General features: G+C 38.5%; 1 protein-coding gene and 1 long non-coding RNA gene across 3 annotated transcripts in view; one reads left to right on the top strand and one right to left on the bottom strand.

Moving 5' to 3' along the window:
• Positions 1–18,572, bottom strand: part of MPP7 (MAGUK p55 scaffold protein 7) — a 223,598-nt gene that overhangs the window by 44,103 nt on the left and 160,923 nt on the right. The window contains 3 exon segments of the mRNA NM_001100347.1: positions 13,915–13,979; positions 14,451–14,647; positions 14,841–14,915. Of these exon segments, the coding sequence (NP_001093817.1) occupies positions 13,915–13,979; positions 14,451–14,647; positions 14,841–14,915 (337 nt within the window).
• LOC104973767 (uncharacterized) overlaps positions 1–18,572 on the top strand; it is a 178,034-nt gene that overhangs the window by 105,290 nt on the left and 54,172 nt on the right. The gene's annotated exons all lie outside the window — the stretch shown is intronic.

Here is an 18,572-nt window from a genome sequence, read left to right as displayed (position 1 = left end):
GTCTGCTTTTGATCTCTGTTGAAATGCTGAGGGTCCAGAACATAACAGGTGCTCAATAAATATCAGGAAACCAATCGAGAAATACCATTACAAGAAAGTTATATTCTGCAAATACCGTAAGAATCTGCTAACCAGAGCTAAAGTGGGATCTTTTGAAGGAGGACGTGACACCAAAGAGGAAGAGGAGAAAAGGTTCCTGCTTTTGCCTACAAGAACTTACAATGCCATTTCACTTTTCAAACGATTTACTAAATAGAGCTATATGAAACTGTTGACATTCTGATGACTTTTGACCTACAAAAAAAAACCACAGCAATTTCACATGCTTCGATCTAATGTACATATTACTTTGCAAAAGATATAAATTAAAAATTTTGGTGTGGGGAATACAAAACTCTGAAAACAGAGGAAAGAATTCATAGATTTGACTATGTAAAAATTAAAATGTATATATGATGTTAAACTTGACATTTAAAAAAAAAAGGTAAAATGCACCAAAGGACCAGAAGAAAATGCACACAGCAGAGAGAGGGCTAATGTGCATGATACAGAAAGAGCTCATAACATTAACAGGAGACTGATAAAGAACCCGATAGGAAAAAATAAATAGGTAGAGACATGATTATTCAACAGGAGAAAAGAAGAAAAGTGAATAAAACGTCACACTATCTCATTACATCACTATATTTAAAGTCAAAGTGAAAACTGTTAGTCGCTCAGTCATGTCCAACTCTTTGTGACCCCATGGACTGTAGCCCACTAGGCTCCTCTGTCCATGGGATTCTCCAGGCAAGAATACTGGAGTGGGTAGCCATTCCCTTGGCCAGGGGATCTTCCTGAGCCAGGGATAGAACCTGGGTCTCCTACACAGGCAGATTCTTTATATTTAAAGGTGTTTAGCAAATAATATTTATACCAAAAAATAGCTTTGCCATAAATGTTAGCATGCTGCTTATGAGACTGCTTTTAAAAATGTATAAAAATCTGTAGCATTTTGAGGGTTTGGTTCTTGGTGGGAGCCAAAATAGCATTCCACAAGGCAGTCCATTTGCTTAGTCTATTTATAACAAAGTAACTCTTTAATAGAAATAAAACTAACCAGAGAAGTACCATCAAACTTGTGTATCCCGCAGAAAGACACAATTTCCACTCAGTAGTCATTCATTGAAGGGCTTCCTTAAAAGAAAAAACTTTTATCAGAAACACTATTAATTTCTGTATCCTACTATGTCATAGGAACACAAAGCTGTCTTACTGTACGCTTCTCTTCTCAGATATCTGACCCCACCTGTAGCTACATGAACCTCTAGGTGCCTCGAATCTGTGGCTGTCTTGCTGCTATTATATCAGAACAAGCATTTAGACCAGAAAGAAGAAAGATGTCATGACAGACATCTACAAAAACATGTCGACCTTGCTCTCCTGTTGGCTTGTCAGGTATGGAAAGGAAAACTCGTCTCCACGACCAGGAGTTGAACGGAGTCGAGAGTTAGGCTCTGTAATCAGGGCTTGCAAAATCCAAAAGCCAACAGAAGCTAGACGGGCAGAAAAATCTTAAATTGCATTCTGTCAACACTGACACGATTTGTACAGTATTCACTCCTCGAAGAACTAGGTGGTCCCATTTTCCCTTAACTGCTCTTTGGTTAGTTTTATTTCCCCACGTTTGAGAACTGGGACATAAAGAAAGACTTCACTGTTATATAGCACAAGCATCAACACGACTGTTAGAAGAGTGTCGCGGGATCCCGTCTCCGGGCTGGCTCGGCCACAGCACGGCGAGGCTGTGCTGAACTGGAGAGCTTGTGTTCATTTAAGGGGCCACTTGTAACTCAGCCTCTGCTAATTTTTAACACTGGAAAACGAAGGCCTAGTTTGGTCAAATCTGTTTTGTCAAAGGAGTCAGGAAACATGAAATTTCTCATGTTTGTGGGTCTAACAAAAATGGATCTTTTGCCTAAACACAGCCTGACAACTGTCTGTGAACCCCTTGATACAAGTTATTAAATGACTCATGATATTCCCCTTTCACCTGGATTGTGCCCTATTTTTATCCATAATTGGGGGGGGGGGGCAGTGCAAAGTGGGTCTTCCCAGGTGGTGCTAGTGGTAAAGAACCCGCCTGCCAGTGCAGGAAACATGAGAGACATGGGTTCAATCCCTGGGTTGAGAAGATCGCCTGGAGAGGGGCATGGCACCCACTCCAGTATTCTTGCCTGGAGAATCCCATGGACAGAGGAGCCTGGCAGGCTACAGTCCATGGGGTCACAAAGAGTCAGACACAACTGAAGCAACTGGAACAACCACAGAGTGGTCTCTTGGAAGGACTAAGCCCTCTGCACTTTCTAAAGAATGTTTTCCTGGGACCTGTGGTATCTGCAGGCTTCACTTGATCCAAGTGATAAAGATCCTGTGGTCTTAATTCCATCTAATCTCATCTGCTTTGGGATTTTGATCAAGGAACTACTTTCTATCTCAGAACTTAATCCTTTACCATCAATCCTTTATCTCTGCCTATAGATATGAACCAATTATCCTCTCCCACTAAACTACTCCTATCCTCAACTACACAAACCACCTTGACCTCTGCTGACCTCTCCCTTCACTGTCCACCCTCACTTGCAAGGCTGTGGCTTCCAGGAAAGTCATTTCTCAGGCAGCAGCAGTGATTCCGAGTTGCCAGATGCAATGGCATTTTATCAGGATTCATGCCCTTTGAGCTCTTGAAAGCAGCCCATTGTGCTAATCACCTTTGCTTTTGAGTTTCAAGTCATATCTACTAAATATTAACTTTATAGAACCCTACATTCTATCAGAGACATGTAGAATAAAACCTGTATTTCATTCTTTATACAAAGAATTACGTGAGTCCAAAAACCAGGTAAATGCTAATAAAATGTGTAAGTTCCTTGGCCTGCCGCTGAAGATCTCACGTCATCAAGCAGGATGATCAGTTTCCAGTGCTGCCATCTACCTGTCGCCCTGTGCTCTGCAACAGCCACCTCCGTCCATACTGCTACTCCTGCCCTCATCCCCTGGCACTAACTGTGATCCCGCCTAAACAACGGAGCCTGTTCCAGCATCCCCTCTCATGCGACTGACTCCCTCATTGCCCCAGCCTCAGACGATCATCACATCCTCTGAATTACTGTATTTCATGTGAAGTGAAAGTGTTAGTCACTCAGTCGCGTCCGACTCTTTGTGACCCCATAGACTTGTAGCCCACTAGGCTCCTCTGTCCACAAGATTCTCCAGGCAAGAATACTGGAAAGGTTTGTCAGTCCCTTCTCCAGGGGCTCTTCCCCACCCAGGGATGAAACCCAGGCCACCTGCAGGGCAGGCAGACTCTTTACCGTCTGAGCCACCAGGGAAGCCGACATTCATCCAATAATGCTTCATGCCATAGTTCTTCAGTTCAGTTCAGTCAGTTCAGTCGCTCAGTCACGTCTGACTCTTTGTGACCCCATGGACTGCAGCACATCAGGCCTCCCTGTCCATGACCAACTCCTGGGGCTTACTCAAACTCATGTCCATCGAGTCAGTGATGCCATCCAACCATCTCATTTACATGGCCCTGCCCATCAGAACAAGACCCAGTTTTCCCCTCAGTCTCTCCCATCAGGAAGCTTCCATAAGCTTCTTATCCTTATCCATCAGAGGGTAGACAGAATGAAAACCACAATCACAGAAAATTAAACTGATCACATGGACCACACCCTTGTCTAAGTCAATGAAACTATGAGCCATGCCGTGTAGGGCCACCCAAGATGGACAGGTCATGGTGGAGAGTTCTGACAAAATGTGGTCCACTGGAGCAGGCAACAGCAAACCACTTCAGTATTCTTGCCTTGAGAACCCCACGCACAGTATGCCACAGTTCTTCACTGGAGAGATACACACAGACCAAGGATAGGTGCCCCTCTTTCTAGTTTGGAGACAGGCAGAAGTGTGCAGTGACGGCTTCTCCCTGTCCCCCAACCTCCAGGGCAGTCCACCCCTCGACCCCCGACAGACTGGCATGGCCACAAGACTTGTTCTGGCCAATGGGCCATCAGCGGGTGTGATACAAGCAGAGGTCTCATCACACTTAGATACCAGCGATGGTTCTCTCTGTGGCTCTGCAGAGCCCCGAGACCTCTACATGGGTAGCTTACTGGAGGGTGAAAAACTATGTGGGACAGAAACAAGTTTGCCCAACTGAGCACCCCTGCCCCCCAGACCAGGCAGACCCCAGCCAAACCACCAGCCTGCAGCCATCCGTCAGGCCGACACAGACCAGAGCTGCCCAGCTGACCACAGAATCAGGCGACTAATCAATGCCTCTGGTTTGCAGCCATTAAGGCTTCTAAGACTGTAAGAGAGGATCGATTAATATACAGAGTATCTGGCACATTGTATTGTTCTGAATTGAGTGAAGAATTGAGGAAAAATTTAACCTCTCTCTGATCATCCAATTCTCTCTCTGTAAATTACAGTTTTCCCAGCATATAAATTAAAATACCCTATGTTCTGCAATTTTTTTTTTGTTTGTTTTGTAGAATGAAAAGCTAGAGGGCAGCATACTGTAAAAGACACAGTAGGTATTATACCTACATAGCTGTGGATTTGAAATCAAGATGCAACATTTATTGTCTTTGGTAAATCCTGTAAGATTTCTGTGTCTCAGTTTCTTTTTTTTTAAGTGGAAAAAATACCACCAATTTCGCCATATGAGAGATAAGATTTTTTTTAAATTTAAAAAGGGAGGTAAGATATATATTAAATAACAAATGCAGGATCTGGCACTGTTCTTCAATAACCAAGAGATATTATCATGTACATAAATATTGCTAAATATTAATCTGAAAATAAGGAGGTTGAAAGATTTCTCTCTCAAACTGAGTTTCCATACCACTATCCCTCACTACTGCAAGTGAAGAATTTGTCAGTGTCCCGACACACAGCAGAGTGAGGAAAGGTCTGAATTGAGATGAAGATAACTCTGAAGGCTTTAACAATCTCTGGATATCTTGACTTTTGTTTATATCATCCCTTGGCATCTCCAAAGTGGAAAATTTTCCATCCAGAACAGAGGAGCAAGTTAATCATAAACTTTAATTGTACAGGGAGCTGATTAGTGGGTATTCTGAGGGGGGTTATGGGAATAATAAGTCATTAGAAAATGGAACCAAAGTTATTTAGGAAGATGCAAGTTATTTAGAAGTTTTGAATAATTTACAGCTAGCTAGATAATTTAGAGAATCCAGAGACAACTAATTCAGTAAACTTACTTAGCACAAATAGATGCTTTGTCATCCTCTATCAAAAAATTATCATGGTTTTCAAAAATAGAGCATCTGGGAAGCTTCCTGAATAATAAACCAAATTTGAATTTATTTATTTTGAATTCCTTTGTGTCCAACCAATTGAGCCAGTTTAAAATAAAGGTTCATGCTACCCCCGACTGATTAGCAGAGCATGCTAATGTAAATATGCTAATTTAAGACAAAACAGTGTAATGGCTTTGAAGAAAGCAACAGAAAGAAAGAACTCCTCTTCCATGACTAATTGCTCACCTAGATAGGTTCCACTGCTGATACCACCATATTCAGCATCTTCTGGATGGAGTGTAAGAGCAGACAGAACGAAAGCCGAGAAACAAAGCAGAACAGTTAGAAGCCCAGCCACAGATGCAAAAAAATAAATCACTTCAAACAGTCACAAAGCACAGCAAAGAACAGCCCTCACAATGCTACTCTTAAACATAAAACATTTTGTTTTATATTTAAGTTTACAGTAACATTTTGAAACAGCATGCAATTCTTTTTTCACGCTTCTTTGGAAGTGCCTTAATTGCAGTTCCAAGAACATTTTAACAGACTTGTCTGATACATTTATATTTTGTCAATCAAGAAAATTATACCACTTGATCCCTAAAGTAAATTTATTTTTGTAAGTCAGGCTCCTTGAGACTGTGTAAAATATAACACTTATTTTGGCTCACTGGAGTAGACAGAAAGGTTAAAATGAAGACACAGCCCTTCTTTTGATTAAAAAAAAAAATGAACGATGAAAACATTTTAAAATAAACAATATGCTATTAATTATTGCCAAGAATTAAACAAATACTGGGTTTTGCAAATCTTAAGTTTTTAATTTAAGTAGTGGGGTCCTAATTATTTTAGGCTTCTCATCTTTACACAAATATACTTCTAAAACTAATAACACAGACTGCAGAAATCAAATAGTTAAGACGACGCTCCCCACATCCTTAGGTAATAAGTCTGTCAGTAGATATGAATAGCACTGTTTTCTTCATTTATCTTTGAGACTATTACAGATAAAAGTAATGTACTACATTAGAATACTGTGTATACTGCTGCTTTATGAAGCAAAAAAACAAGTGTACATTTCTTTCTAAAACAAAGTCCAACCATGACTGCGGGTACTATAATGTCAAGATCAAAGTTAGGATGTACAATGATCTTTTAAATATAAACTGCTTACTATGGTCAATTTAATCCTCTACATATGTGCACTAAACAAAATTACTAGACTATGCAGGGAAACTTGTATACATGTACCTTTAATTTCCTCTGAGAAGCACAAAAAAAGAAAAGGAGGAAATGATTAAATGTGCAGAAAATACAATTAAAGTAGGAAGATAGATACTGCACCCAAGGGACCAAAAAAAAAAAAAAAAAAATCCACCTACCACTCTCAACTGTCTCCTCATCTTAGAAAAGCCAAAGGGAAAAAACAAATGTATTTTAAATATTTCAAAATAATTAGTCAATGAATAAAATAGAATAGAATCTGAAAAACTACATTTTAGACTATACTGTAGTTATGGTCTAAAAATAATGTATACATGTAAGCAGTGAAAACACAAAAGTCTTCATATAGTTTATTAAATACCCAAAAGGGAAAATAACCAGAAAAAACCATCAGCATTTCTTAAAAATACCTTCTATAAGGGGATTATATTAATTTTCATGGTACAGTTCTATTTCTAAACTATTTAGAACTAAGGATATTTCATGATGAAAATAGTAAAAAAAAAAAAGTAAACATTTTCAAAGCAACAAATTTTGCCCTTAAAGTGTCTATATATCCTGTAAATGTAACAATATCCTGACAACTGTCGTCAACTTATTATACATATGAAATGAGTCAGACAGAACCCTTTATTTTTATTCTGTCTATATTACATGATGAAAAGTATTTTAAGAAGTAATCTGAAATAATTCTTAAGTTACTAACAAGAAGGCATTATGAGTTAGGTTTGACCTAGGAGACTCCTCTTCAGTTAATGAAGGAGAGAGAACTGGATATTTAACAGAAGAACATTGTAACCACAAGTCAAGGCAGGAGATGTTTTGCTACCTGACCTTACTGAGTGAACAGGACCAATCAGAATAGCTCTCTGCTGGCTTCTCTCTTCACAGGACAGCACAGAAGCCAAAGAAAACACTTAGGAGAAAGTGTGCACAGCATCTTATTTTTACTTTTCAAATACCCATGGGTCTTCAAACTGCGTTAGCTTTATTGGGACAGTCATTTGCCAAGATGACAAGCTAATTATTACTATTCAGGTTTATAGTATGAGTCACTCAAGTTGTGAATTTATTTATCCTCATTTCTTAGGAGCTCTGAAATGCCACGTGCATCTAAAACAAATGATTAGAAAACAAACAATGAAGGGATGTGACACAGGATAGCCAAGCCCAACATCTAAGTAGAAATAAAAACAAGTCATGTTAAAGATTGACCAACCTGTGATCTCAGACAATTCTGCTGTAAAGCATAATAGATTGTCAAACAGTGTACTTTTGTGATAATACACAATAAGATAGACTGAATATTGCACTCTTGATTAAAGACTCCACATTACATAAATCAGATGATAAAAAGCCATGTCTCTCTCACACACACACACAAATTAAAACACCAAGTCCATCCACATAAAAATAAAATCTGTAACTTAAAATATATGCAGCATATGTACATTTCATATTCTAATAAGAGGTCCTAAATATGCTGCATAAATTCTCAAAAGAACATTTCCTCCTTGCAATTCTAAAGTAGGAAGAGATGGTATTTTTAGCATGACAAAACATACACATAAATATCCAATAGCAAGTATCATGCTTAATAGAACCCAGTAGAAAAAGCAAAGAGGAAAAACATATAAAAGGTGGATCTCAGAAGAGAGCTGGGGTAAGCTGCAGGACTCTTGCTTCAGTTAGGCACTGCTGAATGCACATCAAATGGATAATGTTATATAATTCTCCAACAACCCTATGAAGCTGGAAGTATTATCCTCATTTTACAGATGGGAAATCAGAGGTAGAGAGGGATAAGGCACTCATAAGTGGCACATGGGACATGGACCCATGCAGTCCAGTTCCAGAGTCTGAGTTTTGAATTACCATGCAATCACCCCAAAAGTCACTTTTTAATACCTGGAGCTTCAAACTAGGAAACCTAAGTTAAGGGAAAAGTCCCTGGAAATAACAGATTTCTGTCAAGTTTCCCGACTACCTCCCTCCACCCTCCACTACTCCAGCCTGCTGCCCGCCCAGAATCCTCAGCCTAGTAGGTGTTTGCCTGCCAGGGGAGCCAGGGAAGGGCCTTCTCCTCTCCCAGCTGCAGCAAGAGTCCGCTCTACATCACTGAGCACCGACATGCAGAATGCAACAATTATAAAAAGCAGAGAGGAGAGACAGACCAAGGTCACAATGAGAGAGAGCAGTGTCCTCAGAGGAAGGAAAAGCACTGCATCCCCGGCAGGATGGACTTGTTGCTAGAGGTTACCAGAGTGGGACCCATCAGATGCTCCTGACAAGTGGAGAAACTGTGTCTGTATTGATGGGATATTCTCTGGGGCAGAGTTAGGCCCCACTCTAGAAACTGCTTTCTCAGACCACACACCCCTCACTGTACTCCCCAAAAGGCTGCAGTGATCCATGACCACAGAGCAGACCTCTAACCACTGGTCAACTCTCTTACCTGTATGAACCAGGGTCCCAGGACAAAAGGCAGAAGACAGTACGGTTGAGAATCTCTCACATGGAAAAGCTAAACACATACACCCTGACAGTCTTATCTTTATGTGTGTGTTGCTAAGTCACTTCAGTCGTGTCCGACTCTGTGTGACCCTATAGACAGCAGCCCACCAGGCTCCCCCGTCCCTGGGATTCTCCAGGCAAGAACACTGGAGTGGGTTGCCATTTCCTTCTCCAATGCAATTATGTGTGTGAGGAGATCACAGTCTATTGAGATGAAAACTAAGCAACAACAAGAAAGGTCTTCACCTCAACCATCTCATGACCAGATGTGCAATTTACAACTTAATTCATCTACACCTCTTTCTACACAAACTGATCTTTGATATCTCCCAAAAGGTGTCGGGGCAAAAAAGTATTTCTCATATTTTTAAAACCTCATATGTTTCTCTTACACACAATCCCACCAATATTCAGAAAATGTGTGACAAAGTATTAGACACACAAATTTAAGAACATACTCTGTTTGTTAATTTTTGAATTAAATGTATGTATGAAAACAGTAAATAAACATTATCTAAGACGCCAGGAAGAAGGGGCTTACTCAGCTTGGAAAGTACTGTTACAACAACCTGTAGAGTAATGATATATACATATATATCTTGTTTGGCCTTCCAGAACACTGGTACCATGTGAATGAATTCACTCTTTTCCTCAATGTTTAAACTGTATTGCTAGTAGACTGTGATCTTCAGTTCACAAAATATTTGTCTTTGAATGAACCTGGTGACACTCTATTTAAATGGACACCCTTTGACTGCAGTTAAATGTTTTCTTTTTTACCCACATGATAACAATCAAAATTGGTTAAAACAAATTCTAAAATATTTTGTCTCTACCTTCTAATTTTTAAAAAGTCAGTAAGTTGTACAATTATTTTTTATAACTGGAATTCTATTAAAGCTATTTTGTAAAAGGAAATATTTTCATTAATATTCAATCATCATTATTAGAAATATTCAGGTATTTATACTTTGATAACTAAAAACAGGTAAATAAGCACTGTAAATAAATATACTTGAACATTCTGCAGTAAAATAGACTCCATGAATAAGAGCCTTTTCTGAATCCCACACAGACTCGATTTAAATATAAATTATATCGAATTGAAGTTAAAGTTTATGCTACTAAGAAGCTAATTCCTAACTTATATACTTACGTTTCAATAGAAAGGGAACAAATAATATTTCAAGTAATCAAAGAAATTCATATTTCTTTTTAGAAGTTAGGTGACATCATATGGCATTACATACGCAACTGAACTATAAAAATCAGTTTTGACAGAAGAAACATAGTTCCTTTAAATTATATTGACACAAGTATCGCAAGCTGCCAAGTTGTCTGTCAGGATATCTATCCCTACGTACCACTTGAAACATAAAATGTGCTCGTACTCAGCCCCAAACACCCTGTGTCCTTCTGCTGCTGCTGCTGCTAAGTCGCTTCAGTCGTGTCCGACTCTATGCGACCCCACAGATGGCAGCCCACCAGGCTCCGCCGTCCCTGGGATTCTCCAGGCAAGAACACTGGAGCGGGTTGCCATTTCCTTCTCCAATGCATGAAAGTGAAAAGTGAAAGTGAAGTCACTCAATAAGTGTGTCCTTCTGGTGACTATCTAAACCCTCATCACAGCAAAGAACACGTGTCAGCCTTCCAGCTCTGTTCTTCTGTCTGTATTATTAACATTCATTATGTGACAGCCCAGCATTAGATGAAGCAGGGAAGGCAAGCAGACAAAACTGCATATAAACTTCTTTGTTGGAAAGACCTACTGTACAGCACAGGGAACTCTGCTCAATGTTACGTGGCAGCCTGGATGGGAGGGGAGTTTGGGGAGAATGGATGGCTGAATCCCTTTGCTGTCCACCTGAAACTATCACAACATTGTTAATCAGCTACACTCCAATATAGAATAAAAAGTTAAAAAAATTTTCTTTGTTGGATAAGAGGAGGAGGAGGAAGTGGAAGAGGAGGAGATGAATTGCTACGTCAAACTTCTAAGATTCAGGAATGTTTTAGTTTTAAGAGTTCATGTTTTAGTTTTAAAGAATGTGTAAGAAGCAAATTATTTTGTTTGAGGAGCCCATTTTTCTGGATATGTATTAGATATACGTGGATTCTTAAGGAGAGGAACTATAATTAAGCATCAAGGTTGAATACCACATACACTCAGAATTTTGCATATAAGGATGGCAGTTGTAAAGCCTGAGGAAGTCTTCTAATTTTATTCAGAATAAAACTGATTTCCTTTATTCTGGGTCTCATGGAGCCAGGAACGAGAGTTCTAGCACAAACACAAAGGCAGAGATAACACAGCCCTGGGATGCTCCAACCCTTCTTGACTTCTACACTCACATTAACTGAACCCCTATAGGACCAGGGCCATTACCCACAAACTTTTCCTCCATGCAGACTTCAGTTATACAGTTTACTCTTCATTTAAAATAAAGAGTAAAACACTAGTAATGCAAAAGCAATCACTTTGTGAAAAAGTTAACTGGCTAATTTGACATTTTTAGATTAGTCATTTTTCTAAATTCCATGCCTTAACCATTATCTTTCTAGGTTTTAAGTGCCCTTGTGAAATTTTGTGAAGAAAATTTTTATAAACATGAGTTTTTTCCATAAATTTATAAATACCAAGGTGGATTATTCTTCTTTTAGAAATTTTATATTAAATCAGAAACTTTAAAACCTATTATATGTTATTCAATGTAATTAAATAGAATGATTATAAAATATATATAGATTTTTTCAATAAAATGAAATATAAAAATAAAAGACTTTATATTAGCTTTCTGCTTTTCTTCATAGTATTATTCTACAATTCAGCAAAGGGCATGAAAACATGAATGTCCTACTCCAACAATCTAAGTACCAAAAGTTGAAGTCCAGGAAGTGTTGAGTCAGACGGCTTTTATGAGATTCTGTTACATTAAAAAAAAATCATTTTCAAATACACAGGCTACAAAACAAAGTGCTTTAAATGCTTTTAAAAATGTTCAGATCCAGTGCAATGATTTTTGCGTAACTTTTGAGTTCAGGGGTTTATGAGACAACATTCAAAGAAATTTCAAATGGAATTTCAATTCTTTGAGAATAAAGACATTGGCTTTCTATTTAATTTTCACAGAAATATAAAGCTTCTCTGAACAAGGCTGTATTACTATATGCTAGTGATTTATTCCAACTAATATTGACCAGATTTATTTTTATTTAAAAATAAGGAACACCTAAATATGAGAACAATGCATCTCTCAGTGAATCAAAATCTAGGTTATAAAAAAGAGAGAGAAGAAGAAAAGGAAAAAAAGGTGAAAGGACCTCCACATTCCATAATGACAAGTCTTCGGGCTCAGATACCAGAGTTTTAACATATAAAAGAAATTATGTACATTCAAAGACAAAAAATCTCCATTATAATTAGTGCTTCTACACACACACCCACAGACAAACACACATACCCTCTTACATTCACAAACATTTACACTGAAACCAGTGGGGAGAGCTGTTAAAAAGACAACCTCTCTACTTTGTACAGTTCTTTAAAAAAAAAAAATACATCTATCAAAAATTTTACATAAGTGAACATTCATAATTATAACCAATTGTACATTTCTACATTGTCTAAAACCCAAGCCAATTTGAGTATGCATTCAGATTTGAGTAGAATCACATCTACTTCATTTTCAGGTTACACATATTTTGTCCCACATATATAAGAAGTGTGCAGGCCCTCAAATTCAAAAGTCCCTCAGAGAGCAAGTCGGGTAGGGGCCTCTGGATGTGCTCCCAGTGAAAATTCATCACGCTGAACAACGCAACACTCTGGTTAAACTTGAAGCCCTCAGTGTCACAGTCCATTTGGCTGTCTACGATAAGGGTTTCTTCCTTCTGCCCAGACTGAACAGAGCAAGAACAAGCAGGCTTTTGCATCAGTGCTCTGCTTGAAGCCTGCTGGTGAGATTTATACTCGACTGCAGTTTGGCTCCCTTCTAACGTGATTCCTGGGCTCTATGCTCCTACTAACTGACAGAAATAACAGGAGATGTGAAAAGCACAGCGATACCAAAAACAGATGTTGGTGTATAATTCCAGGACCGTTTATTTGCTCATTTCACCTTTTAATGTACAATTTCTATGCTGAAAACAAAGGGCTTTTAAAAAACTCTTAAAATACCTAGAACCATGAAACAAAGAAGATAAAACGGGACATTTAAAGATAAGCTGGGGACTTATAAGAGGTGGGAGATGGGAAGTCAAGAGAGGCTGAGAGAAGGGTAGGTTGAAAGAAAAAGCACACTATCTCTTCCAGCAATCCTACATCCTTGTTTTTCTTACTCTTATTTTCTTTTAATCTAGTCTGGTAATAACTCTGAACAGACAGGGTGAAGGTCAGAGCTTCGTTTTGACTATGATGTCAAAACAAACAAGGAACAAAACAGAACAAGAACAACTGTTTTAGGCACAAGTCCTTTTGTGCCCAAGAAAATGATGGATTTTTTTTCCCCTCTAATCTTTACCAAGAATTATCTAAACCAAACCTCTTAGCTTTACAGAGATAAGAGATGCATTTTAGGTTACAATATAAAATACCTAAATTCAGAAAACAAAAGAGTAGCAATCTTTTTTTTTTCCTTAAAGAGTGAGTCATGGGTTTATTATAAACAACCCCAAAGACCCCTTTCTTCAAAAGATTCACTTTGCCATTCCCATTACAAATTTCTTACTTGTTGGTTCTTATGAAAAGATGATCCAAAAGTTACCACATGTAATAGGGCCTCTTATTCTACCACAAACACCTGCTATAATAGTCAAAAATAAACAGCAAGGTTTAGGTTTTCTGCATTCTTATTAACAAACTTACATGATTTCCTACTGGAAACTTTCAGGGGCTGGACTAATATTTCTGGTCGTCTCAGAGCCAGTCTCCTGAGGAAAAGAAGGTCAATATGCCTATCAATTTTCAGGACAGATCCAAGACTAATATAATACCAAAATACTAAAAGTCTTAAGAAAAAATGGAAAGTTGGAGGAAAAAATGAATACAATGCAATCTACTCAAATTAAGAAATAAATCCTCTAACTTCCAAATTTTTATAAATTCTCCTGACTCTGAAATCACTTTTTTTTCTTCTAGCTTTCACATCAATGCAGTTTCAGATATTAATGTGCTATTTTCCATTTGCTTCATAACAAAAAGTGAATATGACCTGAGACTGTCATGTTATTTTTGGTCATTATTCATACTTCATTAGACAAAACAGAAATCCAAACCTGAGGGATAGAGGCTTCGAAGGCAAGGTTTCAGGGCTTATTTTATCACAACTATGCTGAAATGGTATTTTGCAGGGAACAAAAGGTCAGCTGCAGACAGGCCATGATTCTGCGCCAGGAACTCACCTTTCCTGGAAATGCTTAGAGGGAATCAGTCCTGCTCTGGGGTTGGCATCTCCTTCATGCTTTGCTTGCCACCACGTTGCATCATCTTGGCTCATAATCTGAAGAATATCTCCCTTTTTGAAAGAAAGCCCGGCTTCCTTACATGGAATTGCTTTATCCTCATTAGGGTCATAGTCAAAGAGGGCTTTGATAAACATCTAGAAGAGAGTTCCATTTACGATGAATAAATATAAAGAGTAAATGTGAAATGGCCAGTATTCGTCTAACTCTGATTTATTTAAAAAACAGAATATTAAGGTCAACTTGCTGAAACAAAAAAGATATGTATTGAATGGAAAAACATTAGTTCCTCCTGGGGGGAAAGAAAAAGGATTTTTAAGGAATGATTACCTTGCCTTCCTTCGATGGTGTCTCTTCTTTGATGCTGGGTATAATCTTAAACGTTATTGCACCCTGCGACTGAGCCTGTTATCAGAGGAAAGAAAGTGTTATAAGAAAACCTCGGGAACCAAAGAGAAAGGAACTAAAATAGGTAGAAAATGAAATGATTCTGAAAATTTACAAGCTTGGGATTTTCTACTCTTAGATAAAACAAACCAAGGAAACTATTTTTGTAGAAATTCCTGTAACGTGAGAAAGTGCTAAAGTTTGTCAAATAAGTTAAAAAACATTAACCACTAAATCCACTTTTACCTCCTGTGTACTTTAAAAATGCCGGTGAATATATTACCGTCCATGTTACTTCAAAATAGAAACACACTATGCACAGTGCCTTACACAGACAGGATTAAATGCAAAGAACAGACTGCGTGTGAGGCTCAGACCTTCACATCCAAGGATCTCATTTTCAGGGACAAAATACCTGCAACTGTCAGCAATGTGGTTATAGATACATGACCCAATCAGTTGCAAGGTTCATCAGAAACATAATGAAGAACACTCATCTCTATAGATTCTGGTTAGTAAGTAAAGTACCAAATGATGTAGATTAATTAAAAGATGAAAAGATTATCTAATTTAATGAAAACAAGCAACAATACCCACGATTCTTTGCTGACTACCTCACACGACAGTAGGTAACAAGGACCTACTGTCTAACACAGGGAACTCTGCTCAGTATTCTGTAATAATCTATATCAGAAAAGAGTCTGCAAAAGAATCTGTGTGTGTTACTGGATCACTTTGCTGTACACCTGAAACTGGCATGACATTGTAAAGCAACTATACTTCAGAAAAAAAAATTTTTTAAGAGTAGGTCTTCCTTTAACACACTCTTATACCATTCTTTCCCTTCTTTTAGCGTTTGTCATAACCAGATCTATATAATTACTTATACAAATATTTCCTAATGTCTGTTGAAGAAATCGCTTCCAAGTTTTACTGATCAAACTAGTTATGTTTCGAGTGAACATGAAAGGTACTGAAAGTGTTAGTTACTCAGTTATGTTCAACTCTTCACGACCCCAGGCTCCTCTGTCTATGGAACTCTTGAGGCAAGAATACTGGAGAGAGTTGCCATTCCCTTCTCCAGAGGATTGAACCTGGGTCTCCGGCATTGCAGGTGGCTTCTTTACCTTCTGAGTCATCAGGGAAGCCCTAATGTCTGTCACACCCACTAAAATGTAAGCTCTGTGAAAGCTCTAAATATCTGGTACATATTTAAGAGGAATGAAGGATGGAAGAAAAGAGGAAAAGGTGGAGACAGGAAGCGAGGGAGAGAAGAAGAGTGGACCTCTCTGAGGCTCAGCCATCAGCAAGTGCTGTAACCAGGAAACTGTTTGGTTAAAAAGGCCCCGACTGGTACTGTCTGTCAATTTCCATGATGTGAATACTCCCACCATGGCCAATTTTAATGTATCAGCATAAAGTCACTGAAAGTCAAGATGGGAAAAGCTGCATAGAGTCAGCCTTTTTTCACTTTTTAAAATTTTTATTAGAGTATAGGTGATTTACAGTACTGTTAGTTTCTGCTGTACGGCAAAGTGAATCAGTTATATATATACCTATTCTTTTTTTAGATTCTTTTCCCATATAGGTCATTACAGAGTATTGAGTAGAGTTCCCTTTGCTCTACAGTAGGCCCTTAATAGTTATCTATTTTATACATAGCAGTGTGTATATATGTCAATCTCAACCTCCCAATTTATCCCTCCCCCATTGCCCCCGGGAACCATAAATTTGTTTTTTTAGATCTGTGACTCTGTTTCTGTTTTGTAAATAAGTTCATTTTTTACAGCATAGAATCAGTTTTGTCAGTATATGGAAGCAACTCTAGTGCAACATAGACATTCACATAAAATGGGAGTTTAACAGCATAAATATCAGAATTTCATAAAGGAGTGATTTCAAAATGATAATATTGTTGCTATTGCTTATCATAAAAGTAACTCACTAATCTTACTAAGAGTATTGAAAAAAAGTAGAAAGAAAGCAAGTCTTCTCAATAATCTCTTCCCATTCTTCTAGTTTGTGCATGTGTTTTAATTTATGTAAAGCCCTTAAAACAAGTATCACTAAGGGCTCAATTAGTGTAAGCAATCACTAGTACTATTGTTCGGAGAAGGCAATGGCACCCCACTCCAGTACTCTTGCCTGGAAAATCCCATGGACGGAGGAGCCTGGTGGGCTACAGTCCATGGGGTCACTAGGTGTCGGACATGACTGAGCGACTTCACTTTATTTTTTCACTTTCATGCACTGGAGAAGGAAATGGCAACCCACTCCAGTGTTCTTGCCTGGAGAATCCCAGGGATGGGGGAGCCTGGTGGGCTGCCGTCTATGGGGTCACACAGAGTCGGACACGACTGACGCGACTTAGCAGCAGTAGCAGCAGCAGTACTATCGTTATTACTAAATCATAAGGTCTATCAGCCAGTGTGGACACTCCACAATAATCCATCACTTGGGTGAACAATTATTCAATCAGTGCAACCTTAACAGTTTCTAGACATTTTTAAACTATCTTGTTTATACACATTTGCCAAATTATTTCCTTAGGGTTAATTTGCAACAGTTGAATTTCTTGTAAATGCTTTTGTGTTTGTGTGTGTGTGTATGTGTGAGAGACCATGCTGCATGGCATGTGGGATCTTTGTTTCCTGACCATGAATTGAACCCATGCTCCCTGCAGTGGAAGTGCAGTCTTAATCACTGAACTGCCAGGGAAGTCAATAGCTGAATTTCTTATTAAAGAGTACACAAATTTAGAGTGGACAGTTTCAGCTAGCCATCTCAAAAGATGCTATTAGTTTATCCTACCAACAGAAGCATATAAACATTATTTCCTTATAATCTGGCTAAACGGAGAAGGCAATGGCACCCTACTCCAGTACTCTTGCTTGGAAAATCCCATGGACGGAGGAGCCTGTTAGGCTGCAATCCATGGGGTCGCTAAGAGTCAGACACGACTGAGCGACTTCACTTTCACTTTTCACTTTCATGCATTGGAGAAGGAAATGGCAACCCACTCCAGTGTTCTTGCCTGGAGAATCCCAGGGACGGGGAAGCCTGGTGGGCTGCCGTCTATGGGGTCGCACAGAGTTGGAAATGACTGAAGTGACTTAACATAATCTGGCTAACTCTAGGTGTTATCAAGCTTTTAAATAACCACCAGTCCAATATTTTTCAGACATCATGTTTTTTGGTCATTTTTGTCTGTACATATGCTTTGCTGTTCTATAACTGCTTTTTTCTTAATGATTGTTAAGAACTCATATACATTAAATATGAGCCTTTAATCATATAAATTGAAAATATTTTGCCTATAACCTCATTTGTCTTTTAAATTTTATGTACAGCATCTTTTCCTGTAGAAAAAGTTTTCAGTTCTAGTCATTACATCTATTTGAATTTCACATCAAGGTTAGAAATTCTTTCTTGGCCTTTTGGCTAAGATCAAGTGTAGTATGGGGGCTTCTCAGGTGGCACAGTAGTTAAAAAAAAAAAAAAAGTACTAAAGAATCTGCCTGCCAATGCAAGAAACACGAGATGCAGGTTCAATCCTTGGGTTGGGAAGATTCCCCGGGAGTAGATGGCAACCTGCTCCAGTATTCTTGCCTGAAAAATTCCATGGACAGAGGAGCTGGTGGGCTATAGTACATGGGGTCACAAAGAGTCAGACAT

The sequence above is a fragment of the Bos taurus genome, chromosome 13, assembly GCF_002263795.3.
Source record: "Bos taurus isolate L1 Dominette 01449 registration number 42190680 breed Hereford chromosome 13, ARS-UCD2.0, whole genome shotgun sequence".
Classification (NCBI taxonomy): domain Eukaryota; kingdom Metazoa; phylum Chordata; class Mammalia; order Artiodactyla; family Bovidae; genus Bos; species Bos taurus.
This window is presented reverse-complemented; position numbering and strand designations above follow the sequence as displayed.